Source organism: Hydractinia symbiolongicarpus, chromosome 10, assembly GCF_029227915.1.
Source record: "Hydractinia symbiolongicarpus strain clone_291-10 chromosome 10, HSymV2.1, whole genome shotgun sequence".
Lineage (NCBI taxonomy): Eukaryota > Metazoa > Cnidaria > Hydrozoa > Anthoathecata > Hydractiniidae > Hydractinia > Hydractinia symbiolongicarpus.
The window spans coordinates 21,113,886-21,130,678 of NC_079884.1; the positions used below are offsets into that span (position 1 = coordinate 21,113,886).

General features: G+C 33.2%; 2 protein-coding genes across 2 annotated transcripts; one reads left to right on the forward strand and one right to left on the reverse strand.

Moving 5' to 3' along the window:
• The first annotated feature begins 438 nt into the window (after positions 1-438).
• On the forward strand, positions 439-1,425 carry LOC130612958 (28S ribosomal protein S2, mitochondrial-like). The gene is made up of 3 exons (XM_057434289.1): positions 439-826; positions 984-1,024; positions 1,348-1,425. Exons 1-3 carry the CDS (start codon positions 439-441, stop codon positions 1,423-1,425), a joined length of 507 nt encoding a protein of 168 aa, XP_057290272.1.
• A 1,455-nt stretch (positions 1,426-2,880) lies between these two features.
• On the reverse strand, positions 2,881-10,137 carry LOC130612072 (uncharacterized). The gene is made up of 9 exons (XM_057433362.1): positions 9,815-10,137; positions 6,526-6,763; positions 6,120-6,252; positions 5,662-5,745; positions 5,259-5,375; positions 4,259-4,346; positions 3,910-4,082; positions 3,707-3,827; positions 2,881-3,337 (listed from the first exon to the last, which is right to left on the reverse strand). The coding sequence occupies exons 1-9, from the start codon at positions 10,011-10,013 to the stop codon at positions 3,042-3,044; spliced, it is 1,449 nt and encodes a 482-aa protein (XP_057289345.1). The 5' UTR covers positions 10,014-10,137; the 3' UTR covers positions 2,881-3,041.
• Between the last annotated feature and the right edge of the window lie 6,656 nt (positions 10,138-16,793).

Genomic DNA, 16,793 nt, shown 5'->3' on the forward strand with positions numbered 1-16,793 from the left:
GTGATGAAAATCCTAAGTTGCCTAGTAATTTTCGCGAATATAAAAAAAAAGATGACCAATGATACGCAAGCGAAAAGCAACGAGGGTCAAATGTGTTGATGTTAAAAAACTATTTAAAAACCAGAAATGTAATGTGTTTAAATAGTTTGATTGTAATTGATGAAGATGATGATAAAATGTCGTGCGAGTTTCCTTTGGCATCTCATTCCTGTCAAAAAGCGGGCAATATAAAATCTTCGCGAGTTTAGCAATATCAAAGTTCTTTTTGTTCAAATTTTTGCGAATGGCTGTCTTTACGCGAGAATTTGATTGATAATTCGCAAAGTGATAAATATTCGAGTTGTAATTGTTATGACGTTTTTCTACATCTCCAATTTTTTTTAGTGCGCCTTGAACGTGCTTAGTCATATCGTGTACAAACGAGGGATTGTTTTGTTTATGACGACCAACCCGCGGTACGATTATCTAATACAAAAGACTGCCCGTGCGTCGGGTGAATACTTCGTAACACGTGGATGGCAGAAAGGAATGCTAACAAACTCTTATAAGATGCTTGGAACTGACAGACTCCCGGACCTGATAATCGCGTTTAATTTGTCGCGATTCGAGCGAATACGAGAAGCGATAACAGAATCAGCCATGTGTAATATTCCAACCATTGGAATAATCGACACAGACTGCGACCCTCGGTTGATCACCTATCCGGTCCCGGGGAACGATGACACACCTGAATCTGTGGAATTATTCTGTGATATTTTTAAGCGTGCAATACTCAACGCGAAACAGCAGAGAGACATTGACGGCGAATGCGCTGGCGATGGTGATAGTGAGAATGAAAAAATAACGGAAGAAATTTCGTGAGTAATCCACTATTGCAGTTAAATGGCTGAATTACATGCTGCGCTTTTGAAATCCATACATATGATAAGGCAGTTCTGTAATTTTGCAAAAAAATGTAAATGAGGTATATATTATTTACACAGTTTTGTACAATTCGGTTTGGATACGCAGTGACATTTATGAGGTTGTAGAAAACACTAATTTCCTCTGTTCAGTTTAGTTATGTTTTATATTTTCAACAAATTCATGCTGAGTCGTTCTCTATTTTTTCTTATTTAGCTATCATATTGTCTCAAACTGTTTGGTCCCAAGTGACGAAAATTTTAAGGTGGCGGAAATTTGGAGTGACGAATAATAGTTTAAATATGTCGAAAATTGCTTAAAGTTAATAATTTTTCGCGACAATTTTTACAATTTTGTCCGTTTTTATCAATTTCTTTCGCGCATGAAATAAGTTTTTTTGAGTTATTAATAGCATTGTATTCTCTTTAATTCTTTATGTCACAGGATAAAATTATGACGTCACGCTATATTTTTTTAAAGTTTCGGATCAATAAGGACAGTGTCCCTGATTTTCAAATGTAACCAAAATTAACACCGACTTTATTTTAAGTCAAGAAAATATAAAAATGGTCCATAATATTCTTCGGCCTTTTTTCCAAGGTGACAAAGATTAGGTCCGACAAAAAAATGGTTTCGACGAAAATTAGAGCTGATAAGGAATTTGAAGCTAAAAAATAGGAATTCTTGTTTTATTAGTGTTCCTAATTTGTACTTGTGGAATAAATCACAACTAAGAGTGTTTTAATTGTTTAGTTAGACTTCATGCAAACCTGATTTGTTGCATATTCGATGTTTAGTTTGTTTTTAAATTTAAGTTTTGCTTTGTTAATAAGTTGTTGTGTTTTAATAAGTGTGTATTCGATAAGATCATTGGAAGGGAATTATATACGCAACTGTTAAAAAGTCGAACTTTGCAAAAATAGGAATCGTATACAAACCTCATCAAAAGCCTAATTCGCGATTATGCTGAAAAAACAACGAGAAAAAGCGAAAATTTCTGACGTCTAAGAAGTTTAAAAAGAAATAAACGGAGTGTATAATGGTTGCATGTGATCTTATTTTTTTTTAAAAATATTTCACAATATGAAAAACAGCTGTCTGCTGGAAGATGAGTGCAAATCACCAGGAGTGATCAAATTTTGGCTTAATGACGCTGAAAAAGAAAACTGACTATTTTAACTATTTTTAGTGTAGAAAGATTTTTTACCGACTTTATTCTTTTCTAGATTTTTGCTTTTCTATTTTTAGCAAGCATTATTAAATCAAATTATTGGAAATACAAACGTTGGTTATTTTTTTAGCGCATTAATAACCCGAATATTTGAGAATACAAACGCTGGTTATTTTTTAGCGCATTAATAACCCGAATATTTGAGAATAGAACACGTTGGCCATTTTTTTAGCGCGCATTAATAACCTGAATATTTGGGAATTTAAACTTGGGCTATTTTTTTAGTGCGCATTAATAACCCGAATATTTGAGGATACAAACGGCTATTTTTTAGCGCGCATTAATAACCCGAATTTTTGGAAATTAAAACGTGGGCTATTTTTTAGCGCGCATTAATAACCCGAATTTTTGGAAATTTAAACGTTGGCTATATTTTTAGCGCGCATTAATAACCGAATGTTTGAGAATACAACACGTATCTTCAACATTGTTCGGCGAAGGGTGACTGTAAATTTTAGCAAGTAAAAAATAACTAAACTTAGTTCAGAAGATATATTTTTACCGACTGAAGATTTACCCGGGTTTATCTCAGGTTAAAGTCAGAAAAAGTAGAATATGGCCTAAGGATCCTAAGTTCGGAGTCAGCTATGAATATGGCAGAAACACAATTGGGAATATATGTATCCAATATGAAAAAAGTGGACTTCAAATTTGCTTCCTTTTGCTTCAAAATATTTTCCATTCACGTCTGCATTGTTACGGTATATAGGAGGTTATGTATTTCATTTGACTTATAAAAAGAAGTTAAAATTTCTTACTCCTTATGTTGAAATGATCTCTTTTAAAATAATTTATCTTTTATCAAGGTTATACAATATATACATCTAACTATATGTGTTTTCTAACGTTCATCATATAAAATAATAAAGTTATGTACATCTTTTGTCAATATGTCATCCAGCTATCGCTAGCTGTTGTTCCAAAGCATGGAAAATATTAAGCACGTTAAAGTATAGAATATAGAGGTAAAATTCGTCGAAGTCGACGAATAATAAACTATAGGGTTCTTTTTGTGTTTCTTTCTTTGTTTTGTTTTTATCTTTGAAACAGTTGGTTTGCTCATTTTAAACGGTCGACATTTGTAGCAATGTATTGAACAGCAACTCGGATTGCATGATGGGTCATCTTCTGCTTGATCAATATATGATCCTTTGCGGCCATCGCTTTCATACCATTCTGCTAATGCGCCGTAAGCCGATTGACCTAAATACATTATTTTATTTTTAATTTAACGTTTAAATTGTTTCAGCCTAGCGTAAATGATATTGTGATCTTTTGCACATGACTTATGTACATCAAACTATCGCAAAACCAGGAAAAAACATATAACGCCTTGAAAAAAACATAAGGGGCCATTTTCTTTGCAAAAGTTTTTCCTCTTTAAGTAGACTAATTGATGATTTCGCCGGTCATTTTCTGCCCAACGAACAAAATACGGCAATTGTTGCGGAGTGTACTCAAAAGTCGGTAAGAATCCACAGGTTCGCTTGTTGAAAAAAATTTTGTGCGTGGTTTAGCACCACCCCGTTTTGGCCTACAAACAGACAGGCATTATTATAGAGCCACACTTACCATCAATAACATAAGTTCTTTCTTTCGGAGTTCCGCATAAGATGCCATCGATACAACTTTCAAAGAACGTGTGAGCATGGCAAGCTGGTGAAAATACTCCATTATTTTTGTTTAAAAGAACCTACAAAGCAGAGAGATAGATTAGAGCAGTCTGCTGGCAAAATATGACTTAAAAGCGATGAAGTTGGTGTCTAGTTACGAACCCTGTGTAGCGACCTGCGTGTGTTGTTACCAAACTTCGAAACAAAATGTCGCTCAGCTTTCGTAAGTGGCGGTGAATTGACAGGCTGGTATTCCATACTAACCATCTGCGTCATTTGGTAAGCATCCCAAAAATTTGATAGCACGAAGATTGGCGTCTTTAAATAAGTTATAGCTGAAAGCATAAACACAGGATTATGACATATTGTGAGGCAAATTTTACAGCTAGTTCTATTTTCAGTGTATTCTGCGTATTTTTAGTGTAAAATTGATTGGGTATATATCTTTGAAAACAGAAAACAATGTAAGTTCGGCTAACAATTTGGATACATGAGCGGTGGATGAACTTACCTAACTCTCCATACAAACACGCAGCTGCTTTGGGCATTTGTTTACGACATGATTCATCAACAAAGCCATCCCAGTTCTTTTCGAACACCTAATGTATTTAAAAAAACGTTATAAGAACGCTCATCGTCAATAGACCTTTTCGTTTGCTCACTATAGAACGCCGACATGTTAAAAAACTCAGTTTTCGATAATGCGTCAAATTCAAATCAAAACAATAACCGTGGCAAGCGAGGCTTCAAAAATTTCGTGTTTCTCTGACGTTGCATTGTTAACAGAGTTGCACTTAAATAAAAGAAGTTACTTATTTTTGAATTCTTTACCAAAGAAGACGTGTAACATAAATTTTAATTTATTTTTTTTGACATTATCATTATATTGTGTACAAGACGAATCAAAGATTCTGATTGGCCGACGGAATTACTCACTCTGTTGAAAGTAGAAAGCGAGAAAGCAACGTTCCCAGGATGTCTTTGCCCCTGAGCCATTGTAATGGAGCGGCCATGCAAAATGTCTATCTTTCTTGAAATTTCACACTTAATAAGATGCAAATTTGAATAGATCGCAGAGGGCAGAAGACAAAAAATAAGGTAAATGCATCAAAACGTTTACATTTTGCATTTAAATTAAATCAAAAACTCTCTCAATTTTTAAAACGTTCATTTTTTGAGGCTCTTCTTAAAGGTAGGGTTGATATAGCTATCCATTGTACTGGTCAAAAAAAAGTTTATTTTTCATCCATCCTTCATCCTTGGCCACAAAAAATGTACAATTAATATCGACACCTTTAAATGGTCGCCTAATTACCGAAGAAAAGAGAGCCGGGACGTGACGCGTTGAATTACTTATGGGGAGATGTATGCCAAATGGAGAGGGGCATTCTTAGGTCATATAAAAGAGCGAAAATTATGACCCACCCCCAGAAATTAGGCACGGCAGAGTACAATTTTTAAAACCTTGTTGGTATTCTTGTTTTGTCATTTCTTTAAATATAAGTACTCACATTTGTTAAAGTATTGAAGAATTTGGGAAGCCCAGACTCCATCAGACCATTTGTTTTCTGATTTTCACCGAAGTTTGGGAAAAGCGTGAACCAACCGCCATCATTATAACCTTTCACCTTTAAAAAAAAAATGAAGGACTTGTTTAAACTTATAAATACTTGTTGTAGCAGTTTATACTAAAATGTATTTTAAGTTGCTCAGAATCTACCAGACAAAATATCAACATACGATATGTATGATTTTAAGGTTGGAGTAGTTAGAGGTCCGAGATCTCCTGGAACGTATTTTCCTCCTCATAAAAGCTCTACAATATTTATTATATCCGTACAGGTGAATTAAATTATAGAAAAAAAAAACTATTTCTTCAAAAAGTTACCCTAAAATTGCAGTACTTTGGCTTACCTGAGCCGGAAAAGCAAGTTCCTGTACATGGTCAAGGTTTGCTATTACACCGACACCTCCAGCTGACGTTCCGCCAAAAAGTATCTAAAAAACACGTGAATATTTTCTGCTATATAGTAATTGCGTTGAATGTTTAGGACCGAATGTTTAGGACTGACTGATTTTGCCTGCCTTAGTTTTTTTTTTAAATTTTAAGACTTTCAGACTGAATAAAACGTTATACAAACTCTGAAATGTTACTGTGACAGAATAAAAAAAAATAGTGTTTTGAAAGCTATGAACTTTGTCTACACGAAAGTGATGGAGTCATGGCTAAAACGCTGCTGTGTTTACCACCATAGATAGCTAAGAACGATGAGTCAAGTATGTGAGGCAATTGTGGCACAGTTTCGTGGTCCAGATATCTGCGAAAGCTCATTTTCGGCTAAACTGTATTTCAAATAAATTTTATTAACTACCTTTGTTCTTTTTCTGTTAATTTTATATTTTTTGATCAAATCTTTGATGACAGCTACAACAATGTAATGACCGAGCATTGGCATGCGGTAGGGATGATTGGCTTTTAATTGACGCCCAACAAACACATCACCACTGAAAAAAGTAAGATCATGAAAATAACTGCGCTGTTGATGAGTTTTTAAAGGAAAAAAGTCTAAGGTGCTCCCAACTATTGTTTTCGCATCTACAGTTCTTCATGCCACCCTTGGTACCACACTAGTGTGTTAGTGAAGAGGGTTCTGGGTGAAAGTAAGAATCTGGGGAGGGGGAAATTCTAAATCCAAGTTATCGTCAAAATTTCTTAGAAAGGCGAATGTTTTTTTCTTAAGATTTAAATAAAGAAATTATTTCTTTATCTATACGAACCTACAATATGGAATTAAAACTTTGTTCCATTTATGAAATGTTGGATTGATTTTGGGATCATTTGACAACATGCATTCACCGGTGATTTTTGAATCCAGTGGAATAGACGAACCAAGTGGGCCATTTGCTCTATCGCTGCATTCGTCGAACGTTATACACCCTCCTCCGCTCTGAAGATGTATCACCCAGTCCTTCGAGTGTGCGTGATGACTTATATAGTATTTAGCATCGGAACCATCTAAAAAGCAAAAAAGATATCTTCTAGGGATACAATGTAGACATTTTTACATTTTAAAAGATCAATGACTACTAAATCTCTTCTCTGACAATCCAGCAAAAATAACGGAATACACTGGGACGAAATTATTTAAAGTTAAAAACGTAGATTAAAAATGATATAGGCATTTATATATGTTTTGATTGGTTAATATCCCGTTTGCTTGTTATTTCACGTTTAGGAATTCGCATTACACCGTATACGAAGCACCGTTAGATAATTAAACCAATCAGAACATAGTGTAGTATTAATTATAAAGCAAACGACTGCTATAACAAAATGTTCCCATAATAATTTTCATACATAGAGTTTGTTTGTCGTTCTGTTCCGAGAAATTCTGCCGGTATTACATCATCTATTTGCATATTAAAAAATGTGGCTTTTGTGAGTGTACAAGCAAAAACATTAAATAATAATTTACGTGAGAAACGTGGCGAAAATATGACTTCAGCTTTCAAAGAATTTTGCTTTTAATCGTTTAATAGGGAGACAACAAATCCATTAAAAGAAAGTACCAAACTTCTAAACGCTTTATAATGTCTGCTAATAGCTATACAGATATTTGCAATGACGTCTTTTGGTCGCGCTCACATAACAACGAAGTTAAGTTTCAACGACTAATCATCACTAATGACAAAAATGAAGACATGTTACACGAAAGAAGGAAAAACCAGAAAAATTTCAAGAATGTATTAACGAAATCAACTTTGTAATTATATGCGCCACACCGCTGCCCTACAAACACGATCAAATTCCTTTTGTGGTTTTTTTAAGTACCAATATCCAGGCTATTAGGGGTAACAAACGTGTTGAGGTCGATTATCATGTATTTTTAACGTTTTTTTTTAAATCATATCATTTTAAAAGTGGGTGTAACGCAACCCACTCAATTTAACGACTCCTGATTTCTATACATTCGTTTTTTGATGCGTATCGATGCGAAGGAAAAACTAATAACAGTTGTGGATTCGTATACCTCCCCGAATAAGTTTTGCGGAAGCTCTGCATCTCAAACGTTTTTTATTTCTTTTGGAAAAATTACATTTTAAAGGATGAAAATTTAGTTAAAAAATTGGGAGAAACCCAGCGTCAATTTTCTTACCATTAGAAAATCGGAATTTGGGAAAATAATCAGTTACTTATTATTTTTTTTTCTCACGTAGTCAATATGAGGGTCAAACGAATTAATTTACTCACTCACCCAAACAAACATAATTAACACCCAAGCAGCTTTAACGAAGGTAAGGTGTGGCCACGCACGTCAATACGCTTCTAAATGTGCTTATTGGTTGATCTTAATTCGAGGCTTGCTCTGACATTCGTTACGTCTAAACCTTGGCATGAAAAAAGCTCAAATTTGATATCCTCAAAGAAGGATTAGTTAACTAAGTTTTAATAAACCTGTTTCATTGAAAAGAAAGTGACGTTTAGATACAAAGGACTATCCACCTCAAAAAACATTTTTGGTCCCTAGCTAGTTTTTCCCTTAGAACATACTTTCTGTATCTCGATTTTTTTCTGCCTGAAACAAATTTTCTGGTTCTTCAAAAGTTCAAGATAGAGAGAAAAAAAGGTTGGAATAAAAAGCAATTTTTATCAAAATTTACTCAAAACCCAACCTCATCCCCAGGGTTGTGGCCCGACATCAAACCGTAGTGCTTACTTAAACGCCGTATTTATAGTCTTTAAGGCCTGAGCACGAGGTTAAATAAAAATAAAATGGATAAGCTATGTGCAGGGGGCTATAAAACTAAATTAACGTTCCTAAATTCATGAAGAAAATAATATTTGCTACAAACTATCTCGCATCATTAAGCAACTTCGTCACCTGTTTTCTTTGATATTTTTCTTAAGAAAACGGAAAAATATCGTACACAGTAATGTTTAAGAAAATCTTAAACATTTTCGTTTTGTTCCAAAAACGTTGACGACAAATTATGATGAGTTTCATAACAGTTATTTCAGAACCTCAGAACTCTTTAGTTTTCAGTAAGTACACCAGATAATGTTGTTTTATTGTGCAATAACTTCAAATTGTTTTTTCTTAAAGTTTTCCGTGGAGTTCTTAATCTGTAATTAAATTATATAACAAACTGTTTTAATTTCAATCAATATTCAAAGTTGATCACAGAAAAAACAAACTTTTTGTAAGAACTTCAAGCATATATCACAATGTTTTTCAACGGATCGGGATGAATTCAAAAGTTTAAGGAATATCTTCTCGCTAATAGCACAAACTTTCTTTATAGCCCTATTCTTTATGTTTGTCTGTGAGCCAAAATGGTAGATGCGGGTAGCGATGATTGAATTCCTGATTTTTAAACAAGCTAGCGATTAATTTTTATATTTCATGAAAAAAAAACTTTTACGAGCGGAATGTTTTTAAAATTCAATTACATAAACTTTGAAAAATCGATAAAAAACTATATTTTTTGCAAGAATTAAATTTCTTTAACTTTCGCGAAATACCTTTTTCGATTTTCTAATCTCCGGAAGTTTTTTTGGAGAAGTTCGTACTGTAAAGTATATCTTTAAGGAAGATGGATATCGTATAATTGCATTGCATTTTGTTTTGATTGGTTAACGAAAAATATTTTGTAGCCAATCTGTAAGATTCCCTTAATTTTCTGACTAATAAATCTATGCTAGATATAGGCTTCAATCACCAATATCCAATAATTACCTAATTTTACACATGTGATCATCTGATAATTACTTTGAAAGTCAAACTTATTAATTCTGACACTATAATAATGATGCACAGTTTAATTTTTTTTAAAGATATCAACCGTTTCAAAAAGTTTACACAAAGGATTTTCTATATATACTTCCCAGCAAACTGTCGCAAATTTTTGAAATAATATTTTTATTTGCGCGGGAGATTTATCCCACGCGTGAAATAGATTTATTACTCGTTGTTTTAACTATTTTAATATCATCTTTGTGACAAAAATTCAAAAAATAAATAAAGGAAACGGGCGTGTCTTTTTTATTGACATTAAAAAAACTTACCCATGCAGGTTGCGTTTCTTCTTCTTGCATCATGTATTCTCTTCAAATGTAAATTGTCGCGGTATTTGTGTGCGTGTAAACTTAACCTTCGTAAAAAGCGGGTTTGGATACCAATAACATCATTATTATAATATTCATAGCTCTTCTGCTCAGTGTAAACCACACTTAATAAAATCAACAAGAAATCGTAGGCCAACATGCTTCGATCGATTAAGTCTTGTATTCCGTTCTGTACTTTTATGAACGTTTTATGGCTGTGTTTACACTGTTAATAATTTATATGCTAAACGCCATTGATGCTTCTACTTTCAGTTTTATTAGCAACTAAATGAAATGTAATACTTATTTTCTTTAGGGCTATAATCACACTGTGTTAAAACAGGTTAGCGCATAGCTTTGTTATTCTACAACTGTTTGGTTGTAGTTACACGGCATCAAAATAAGCGCAAGTTAATTAAAATTTTGCTTGCACAAATATCCAACTGTTACGAACAGAAATAACCCGAACACAACAATAACAATGTAATGAACAAATAATAAACATTTCACGTGAATATTAATCAGCGATTTGAGGGGAAAAGGAAGAGATATGCTGCAGAGATCAGAGAAAAAAAAAAGCGCAAATTCTTTCAAGAACCTTTTTAGCACATCGACAGAGTCTTACAAATCTTCAACGTTTCGCTGTCATAAATTTCACCGTCAAAAACCTGTTCTATTTATCGTTGCAAAAAAAAAAGTTAAACCAGCGCCAAGACATCATCAACAAATTTATGATACCAGCTTATAGAAGATGATTGAACATGTTTTGGCGACACATAAAAAGTTAAATCATTTAATAAAATATATCGACAATTGTTTGCAAGACCTGCTTATAAATCTCTTACAAAAATGTTTCAGTGGCAAGGAGTTCTCCATTCGTTAAAAAGATATGATACAGAGAGAATAATAGAATACGGAAATACAGCATCAAACCCACGGGCTGTAAAGCTTTCGTTTTTAATAACTATATTAGTCTAAAAATGGCCAGTGTTTTTATTTGAATAAACATTCAAACCTTTTTTTTTAAAAAAAACCAAAAGTCACCATCTCTTGTCATGACCTGTTTTTTATCCAATCATTAACCAGACGAAAAAGAAAGTGAATAAGATGAACAAAAGCAAATGATGCTTTTAAGGCTGAAACACCAACAATAACAACAAAATCAATAACAAAAACCAACAAGACATCAACACATCACATTTAACATTAACTTCATGTTCTCTTCTTTAACTTCTTCGACATTTATAACAACCTCCGATTTCAGCTACATCGGGACTTTTTTAATGATGGCGGAAACATAATGAGTTTATTCGTTGTAACATCACCTTGATTAATGAGGTCAATTAGTGTATGTTTCTGGTTCAAATGATGATAAATGTATTTAAGTAAGTGTGAACTGACATTTTAACTTTTTAAATGTTTATATTAAAAAATACCCATATTCTGTCTATACGCGCAAAAAAGTCGTGCTAAGGAACCACGAAATACCAAATGCGATATATCTTCACCCTTGTTGCTATATTTTAAGGACTTGTGAACCCGTGGATTCTTTCACGGGTTAACGACTAGTCTATATTGTAGTACCCGACTTTCTGTGGACCAAAGATACATAACTGGATTGATGATGCACAAGCTTTGTGTATGTATATCGAGATACGGACCATTGCTAGGACATACATTATTAATTTTTTACTTATCCGTCGATTCTTTATTTTGGATATTTTTACCTTTCCACAGCACATGTTTTTATTTTCGTGCATGTTTAGTCACATGGTATGCTGTATCAATTTTTGTAAGCTGTGTCAATTTGCGAGCGCCTTTTTAACTCGTAATACAAAAAGCGAAAATGTTGTCGAAAAAACAACTAAACTTTTAAATTATAACTTAGGCTTGATTTGGCTTAAATCATCTGTTTTAAGAACCTTTATTGTCTTTGTTAGTCACGTTTCGCATTTCCTTAGTATGTGTGAGCAATTAATTATATATCATGTTTCCTTAGTATGTGTGAACAATCATTTGGCACACCATGTTTTACTAGTATGTGTGAACAGTCATTTGCACACCATATTTCTTTAATATGTGCGAACAATCATTTGGCACACCATGTTTTCCTTAGTACGTGTGAACAATCATTTGCATACCATATTTCATTAGTATGTGTGAACAATCGTTTGCGCACTATATTCCCTTAGTACGTGTGAACAATCACTAATACATCATTTTTCATTAGCTACAATTAGTATGAAACAGGAAATTAAACGCGAATGAAAAATGTCGTCCACGCATAAAATAAACTGCGATAAATCAATCCGAATGCTTTTAACATCCGTGATTAGGACAAAAGTTAAAAACGAATCCAAGACGAGACATACAGGCCTATTTTTGCTTCCGATTATTTTTAAATAAATGCAGGCGATAAGAATTTTAGATGGGTATGCTTATTGTTGTTTTTACACTTTCTCAGTTCTAACGTTTTTGTGTTTTTTAAAAAAAAGTTGTGAAATTTGATAGTAAAAAACAAGGGAGACAGGTTACAAATAATAATAAAATTTTATAAGAATTAGCAAAAATAGATTACCTTAAAGTTACATCATGTGTATGGAAAAAAACTTTCAAAGTAATTGTTTCTCAAACTCACATTAATACGTTCTTGTCTATGAATCGAAAAAAAATTAATAAAAATTTTGTGAAATATAAAGGAACTTACAGGTAATATGGAGACAGAAAGAACGTGATCCTAAACCATTGCAAAAGATGGAATAAGCCCCTTTCTCAGGACATCTTGAATTTTTTTACAGATAAATATAGAAAAAAATTGGAAATATATAAGAATAAAATAGAGGCTGTGGAAGAAAAAGACTTGAAAAAATATATATATATAAAGTTAACAAAACCAATTGAAATACCATCTCCACGCTGTACAGTTGAACTACAGTGATAATCTTAACCTAATCATGCATATATATCATAACTGTCACCATGACAACCAACGCCATTAAATACACGACAAAATTTTTACTGTTTCGGTTCTGTTTACCACAAAGCAATTAGTGACGCAATTGCTATAGAAGACTGAATACGAACTTACTTTCTCTGGCTTGACAAGATGAACCTATTAAAACTTTAGATTTTATTCCCGGCTAATTTTAGGAAATGAAAATGAAAGTAGTTCGGATTTTCTTTCATTCGCATCTATGTTTCCAGGTATTTTTAGTTTTTCCGAGTATAAAGATTTGCTGCTCGTTTCAGCAGAGCAAAGTCGTTTGACGGAAATGAGGTAAATCAATTTTTCGAGCAACGAAATGCTAGTTATCAATGTTTAACAGTACGAACTTCGAATGCGTTTGTTTTGTGAGAGTAGAGGAAAACAATATTTTATACTTCTGCTTGCCAATGAAAAACAGGAAAGCGTGGTGATGTACCAACATTGAAATTCCCACTCACAACACAACACCTGCCAACAGATAAAGAAATATAAATAAACAAAGAATAAAGTATACATGAACATGAACAATAAATAAATAAATAAATAAATTAGTAAATAAATAGATAAAAATACTTTTCAGTCCCTTATATCCGCCAAACTGATCAATGGCCATTAAGCCAGTCAGTAGATCAACTATTCCTCGATGGATAATCATAATTGTTTTATTAAATTTCTATAGCTAATTCCCCGCCTATTTTCATAACATATTTTTTATAAAAGGCACTCTGTTGTAGTGCTGTTTTACGATACTTTTCCTAAGCATAAGTTTTGTAGGCAGAGCCTCTACGAAAGAGTTTAACTCGAGAGTGCCAGCCTATATTTTTATGCAAGCATAAATAAATCACAGATAATTCACAGTAAAGCTTCATTGGTGAGATATGTAAATATGACGTAAACGCACCCATACTGACCATCTTTTGTTAGTCATTCTGAACGAAAATTTCATTAGTGGTCTTTTAAATTCATTTTATGCAAACTATTCAAAGAAGTCAGCTTAAGAAAGATCTTATTGAACAGTTAGCCTCGTTATAGGTCATAGGGCGGTTGGCCCAACATAAAATTTCAGTAAAGTCTTTTTCTATGGTTTCTACTTGCAAAAAAAGTCATAGCTAGTTAATTAAAACATAGCCTAAAATGACCAAACATTTTATCTCGCTTTTTCCTTACACAAAGTGGACCTAGCAGTACAACGGCTATGAGGTAATCAAGGCAACATTTAGCTTCTGGCTATATGACAGCAGATCACTACTTTTGAGGAAAATCTTGAGCACTAACGCCGAAACCAAGTTACAAGCAATTATTGTGAAACAAGAAAGAATTGAAACTGATCTTTATATCACAGGGGTTTTTAATCCCACTGATCTGTTCCCACTGACAATAAAACTGTCGCCGAAAATTTTCCTAACAAAACTTTAAACACGAACAATAGCATAACAGTAACTTGAGTCAACATGGATCTGACATCTTTACTGATCGTTGTATAGCCAGGAGATCAAACGTCTGTTTACCACTAACATGGACAAAAAAACGGGAAATCGGAAAGTTAAGTTAGAGAACAAACAACGCTGTGAAAAAAGAATGTTCTGCGATCAAAATACTGACCGCGTTTATTGATTGGTTACTTACTATTCATGTGATCTATATCAAGAAAATTCATATATTTCTAACGGATGGTTTCACTCACCCAAACAAAGATAATTTACACACTCAGACTGTTTTGAGAGTGTATGATATGACCACACTTATAAATACGCCTGTAAATAGTCTTGTGCTTATTGGTCGCTTTTTATTCGGTTTTGTTCTGAGAAATTTGCTTGCTTCGAAACTACATCTTCCTTCACCGGTTGTTGTTGTCTGTTTATTAAAATGCATAACGAGAGGGTAATATATCTACCGTGCTTTTTCACTATCGGAACTATCGGATCGGTGCTTTTTCACTATATGAACATGTGGCCTTATTGCATTGTGTGAGCCTTACTTTAACAATGTCTCGTTTTAACAACGAGGACGAAAAATTGGAGCTGAATAATAACTTTGGTTATTTTCGAATTTTTGATATTGACAAAAAAAACTTTGTCACCAGGACATTGAAAATGAAAAATGAAACTCAGTGCAAAATTTGAAAGCATTTCAAAATTATACAGGAATGTCATTCTTGATTAAGAAGTCCTAAAACTATGCAGAAATAAATTCTTATTGACTGCACCGCAGACCTATATTGCACGCTTTGAATCGCCATGTTAACAATGCACGAATAAGCCACTATAAACCCTATACCTATGTATGTATATGTATACGCAGCGAATCGAACTTAAAACTATGTTAACAATGCACGAAGTAGCTCTTTTTCAACGTTGCATCATTTGTGCAAGACCAAGTCAGGAAACTGAAAATTACGTTATTTATATATCTTATTAGGAAAATGAAAGTCGGCATTGTTGAAAAGTCAGTAAATTTTTAGTAGTGAGGAATATTTATAACATACAACGCTTGGTCAGTTTACCGGCTAAATTTTATCAATATTTTTACTTTTTACGGACTCACTTTTGAAAATACTTGTTAACTTTATAAAGTGTATAAAGAAATACAAAGTATACAAAGAAAAATAGTTAATTCTCTTTTTCATATACATAATTTCATGAACAATTTATGAAGGGATAATTTCATTTAAAATGAAAATTTCTAACGCTTTTATCCTTATTTTAAGACACTTCTTGCATTGCATGCATTTAAAAATGAAAACGCAAAATGGACATAAAAATTTAGTCGGAAAAAATAGATGGTTGGTGAAAGATTTTGATCAGTAAAAATATTAGTCACTAATTCAAAAATTGGTCATCCTTTTACCGATTTATTAGGTAATTCTAAAACTGCGTATATAAGTGCGCGATTTTTTGTTACACTCAATCATTTATAACGAAAGACAGCAGAAAAGTTATAAACGAGACAACGTCATTCAATGCAAAAACGCACAACATTCATTCATTAAAACACGCAGATATAAATAACCTGTTATGAAAATGCAACTAATTTGTCCCTGCTTATCTCTTAATGAAAGCGAGGCCAAATATGGCATATTTGAAAATAAAAAAATCCAACCACTGTCCAAATAATGACAAAACGACGTTTTCTGTGGTTAAAGCACGCTGGAAATTGACGAATTAGTCCAGCCACATCAATACCAGTTTATATAGATTTTCCATTGCTAATTAAGATAATATATTTCCTCATTAAGATTTGTTTCCCTAGGCGATGAACCAAATATATGAAAAACAATGGAAGCGAAATTTCTGAAAATAGGGAATTACTATTATATTGCTCTATTATTTTTAAGAATTTTTTCTTTCTTCCAGCTTTGCTTGCTCCTTTAAATGAATCTAAACTACTGGGCTAAACTTTCATCTGTAAAACAATTTTACGTTGACGACGGAGAACTTTCACAAATAGTGAACGATGTAACCCTTTTAGTAGTTTGATTGTCAACACACAAAAATAATGTCATAGACTTGAAACAAACAAACAAAATTCAATAGTCTGGGAGGAAAAACCCCTTACCTTTTAATGAAATTTATCAAAGGTTCCACGACTTTGTAACAAGATATCTAGTTTCAATAAATCAATAACCACCCAGTGACCTACCGATTGATGACTGCAAAATTGCTGACTACATGAATACATCATCATACCACATCATAGCGACTGTTTGTTGTCAATTGGGAACTTAATCACGAAGTTAAATACCTACCCTTTTTTTCTTTTTTGGGTGAACCGCACTTACTCCTTCCTTCCTCACTTCTTTTTGCCAACTCGTAAACCCCAATCTCCAATTTTAACCTTTGCATTACACCTACAGGTGACTGTTCTTGGCAATGAATTAGCAGTTAAAGAGTGGGTGCGTTTGTTCACAAAATTTGAACTTCAACTGGTCTAACCAACTGCTTGCTCAAAATTACG

Excerpts from the sequence above, each read along its gene's own strand:
- LOC130612958 (XM_057434289.1), top strand. The coding sequence starts at position 439 with ATGACGACCAACCCGCGGTACGATTATCTAATACAAAAGACTGCCCGT. Across the intron at positions 827-983 it reads ATGCGCTGGCGATGGTGATA|TTTTGTACAATTCGGTTTGG; the intron begins GTGAGAATGAAA and ends TTATTTACACAG. Across the intron at positions 1,025-1,347 it reads TACGCAGTGACATTTATGAG|GATAAAATTATGACGTCACG; the intron begins GTTGTAGAAAAC and ends TTTATGTCACAG.
- LOC130612072 (XM_057433362.1), bottom strand. The coding sequence starts at position 10,013 with ATGTTGGCCTACGATTTCTTGTTGATTTTATTAAGTGTGGTTTACACT. Across the intron at positions 5,746-6,119 it reads TTAACAGAAAAAGAACAAAG|ATACTTTTTGGCGGAACGTC; the intron begins GTAGTTAATAAA and ends CGTGTTTTTTAG. Across the intron at positions 3,828-3,909 it reads CACGCAGGTCGCTACACAGG|GTTCTTTTAAACAAAAATAA; the intron begins GTTCGTAACTAG and ends TCTGCTTTGTAG.